Source organism: Montipora capricornis, chromosome 2 (genome assembly GCF_036669925.1).
Source record: "Montipora capricornis isolate CH-2021 chromosome 2, ASM3666992v2, whole genome shotgun sequence".
Classification (NCBI taxonomy): Eukaryota; Metazoa; Cnidaria; class Anthozoa; order Scleractinia; family Acroporidae; genus Montipora; species Montipora capricornis.
Genome location: NC_090884.1, coordinates 52,727,275 through 52,729,774, shown reverse-complemented (window position 1 = coordinate 52,729,774; position 2,500 = coordinate 52,727,275). Strand labels below are relative to the sequence as shown.

General features: G+C 39.2%; 1 protein-coding gene across 1 annotated transcript in view; it reads right to left on the bottom strand.

Annotated features, from left to right (window-relative positions):
• Window positions 1-2,500, bottom strand: part of LOC138026745 (G-protein-signaling modulator 2-like) — a 30,963-nt gene that overhangs the window by 16,233 nt on the left and 12,230 nt on the right. Inside the window, exons 7-8 of the mRNA XM_068874202.1 lie at window positions 2,368-2,476; window positions 679-767 (exon numbers count right to left, since the gene is read on the bottom strand). Coding sequence (XP_068730303.1) covers window positions 679-767; window positions 2,368-2,476 — 198 coding nt within the window. The remainder of the gene's footprint in view (window positions 1-678; window positions 768-2,367; window positions 2,477-2,500) is intronic.

Here is a 2,500-nt window from a genome sequence, read left to right as displayed (position 1 = left end):
AGCACGCATTTTATTGCATATTCCTGCGGGCAGTTTGGAACTGAAAGTGAGTGTTTGTGTCCACTGTTCGTCATCCAATGAATTAGTGAGTGCGCGGTAAAGTGTTTAGCATGATGAACACTACCTCTTTTGCGCGAATTGAGTCTGATTGAGAGTTCAATTTTGGTCTCCTCTGACGGGATGAATAACATTTATAAATCAAACATGCACTCCAGTTTTCCATGAGTTTGCCTGTATAATTTGCGAGCCAGCGAGCCTTGGAGCCACGTAGTTATTGAAAGCTAACCGTTTTGAAATGGCTGCTTAGACTTTATTTGATAAATCTGGATTTTCGACCCATGGCCCTTGACATTTGTTCTCCAACGGCCGAGTTTCTGTGTTCTTCAGACCAACAACGCAAACACTTCATTTCACTTTCGAACGAACGTTATTTGAATGAACTCAAATCAAGATGACTTCGAAAGGTAGTCTTTGATCGCTAATCTTTGTAATTAAATACTCATCAAACCGTTTTCTTTTTCATCTTCGATTGCCTTAGGAAAATTTCATGGAAACAAAAAGTTTCATTTCTCTGACAAGTACATAGTGTCTATGAGATAAATTCGGTAGAAAGTGAACCTGAATTTAATGGACTACAACTTCACCAAAAACAATTATAAAACTGTGTACTGCACTCACGCTTCTCTTGAGTCGCCCTGTGCTCCAACAATGGCTCTCAAGTCTGAGATATTCATCTGTGCTGTGATCTGACCCGTTCGATCACCAACCTTGGAAGAAAAAAGATGAAAAGAGAAGAAGCAAAAAAAGAAAAAGCAATATTGAGAATTCTTAGTTGTACAGTTGAACTTGAAGACCGACCTTGTCGGTTACTGTGATGTCTTTGCTAGTCGATAACAAATCTTTGAATTCCTTTAAGATGCAGAGGCTAATTATCAAAGTCCAGCCAATAAAAAAGACGAACTCTAATTGATCTCACGTGCAACCAAATTTTTTCGGTTTTTTTCTCAAATATCATCGAACGTGCACTCTCCAGATTGCAATAGGAGAATTAACTATTAATGGGATATGTATATAAATATCTGGAAAATCAATAAATTGGAAGCAATCGTCAAAGTCCCAAGGAAAATGCCACGATGAAAAAATTATACTGATGGATTGACAAGATGTGCCGTTAGATAAATCTTGGACTGGTCGATTGATGGATTGAATCATAATCGTTGACTAAGGCATAGAAAGATCATCGCGAAATTTTGGAGAAACGTCTGCCTTGCTTTCTGTATGACCTCAAGCTCTTGCTGATGACGCAGACAGAAAGGGTCACGTCCGTCTAAGCGGTCAAATTAAATGTTCAGGGACACCCAACGTCAATTTTCGGAAAATATCTGTTCGGAAGACGATTTGAGATCTAGAATTTTCGGAACATTTGTTGTTGTTGTTGTTGTTGTTGTTTCGGAACACTTGCTTGCTTGCCTGCCTGTCGTAGGATTTTCGAACTTCTAAAAAATGGTATAAATGCCCATTTTTAACGGATTTTTACCCTAAAAAGGTCACATAGCATTTTCGGGAGCCTCTTTTCTAGCTGACATTTTCGAAAAGGTAAGTTTTCATCCCTCTAATTTTCGGATCACTAGACTTTCAGCTAGGGAATCCGAACAGATAAAAAAAATTTAGGGGATAAAAATATGCCTATGTCTACCGTTTAAATATGAAAATACGTTTAGCAATGCTATGTTTAAGTGGTTTTGAACTATATTCTCGTTGGATGCCCCTGAATGTTTCTTGGTTGAAAGAGAAGAACACGAGTACTCGGACTTAAAACCTCTAAGGGCAGAGGAGAGAACCAAGAAACTCTAGCTGCATATGAAGTTGAGCCCAGGAATCGAGCCTGGTGAATCGAGTACTGCGCCAACACTGCTCCGACACTTCTCTATCGATCTAATAATATCGTTCTACCAAGAACATGTCTTTTCTCCTTTCGAAAAACAAAAGTGTGCCAGCACTGTTCACTTGATCCTATCAGGACAGATCTACCAAAAATGCCGGTCTTTTCTCCCTTCGAACAATCATAAAAGTATGTGCGTTCTTCATCCGATGTTGAAGCTGTAACTTAATTACCCTCAACGCTTCTTCGCTTATGATCACCAATACTTTACTTCGAACAAAACAAGAAAAAAAGCGCGATAGCACTTCATTTAACAGCATTGTTATCATGTGATTCAAGTTTATCCGGATCTATGCAGATGTGACGAAGACAAGAAACAAAGTTCGTAAAGAAAAGGAAACTATCTTCGCTCTTGTTTACGAAGAAGTGTTTGATAGAAACAGAACAGACACTCGACCGAACTGTAACAATCTATTTCTACTTACCTCTTGGGAAATCTCCAAGTGTTTTTGAGCAAACTCTAACGCCGTTTCATGGTTTCCCAGAGCTGTGTGTGCGTTTCCCAAACTCCAACAGGCACGGCCTTCACCAACCCTGAAAGGTGAAAAAGGATTAGCT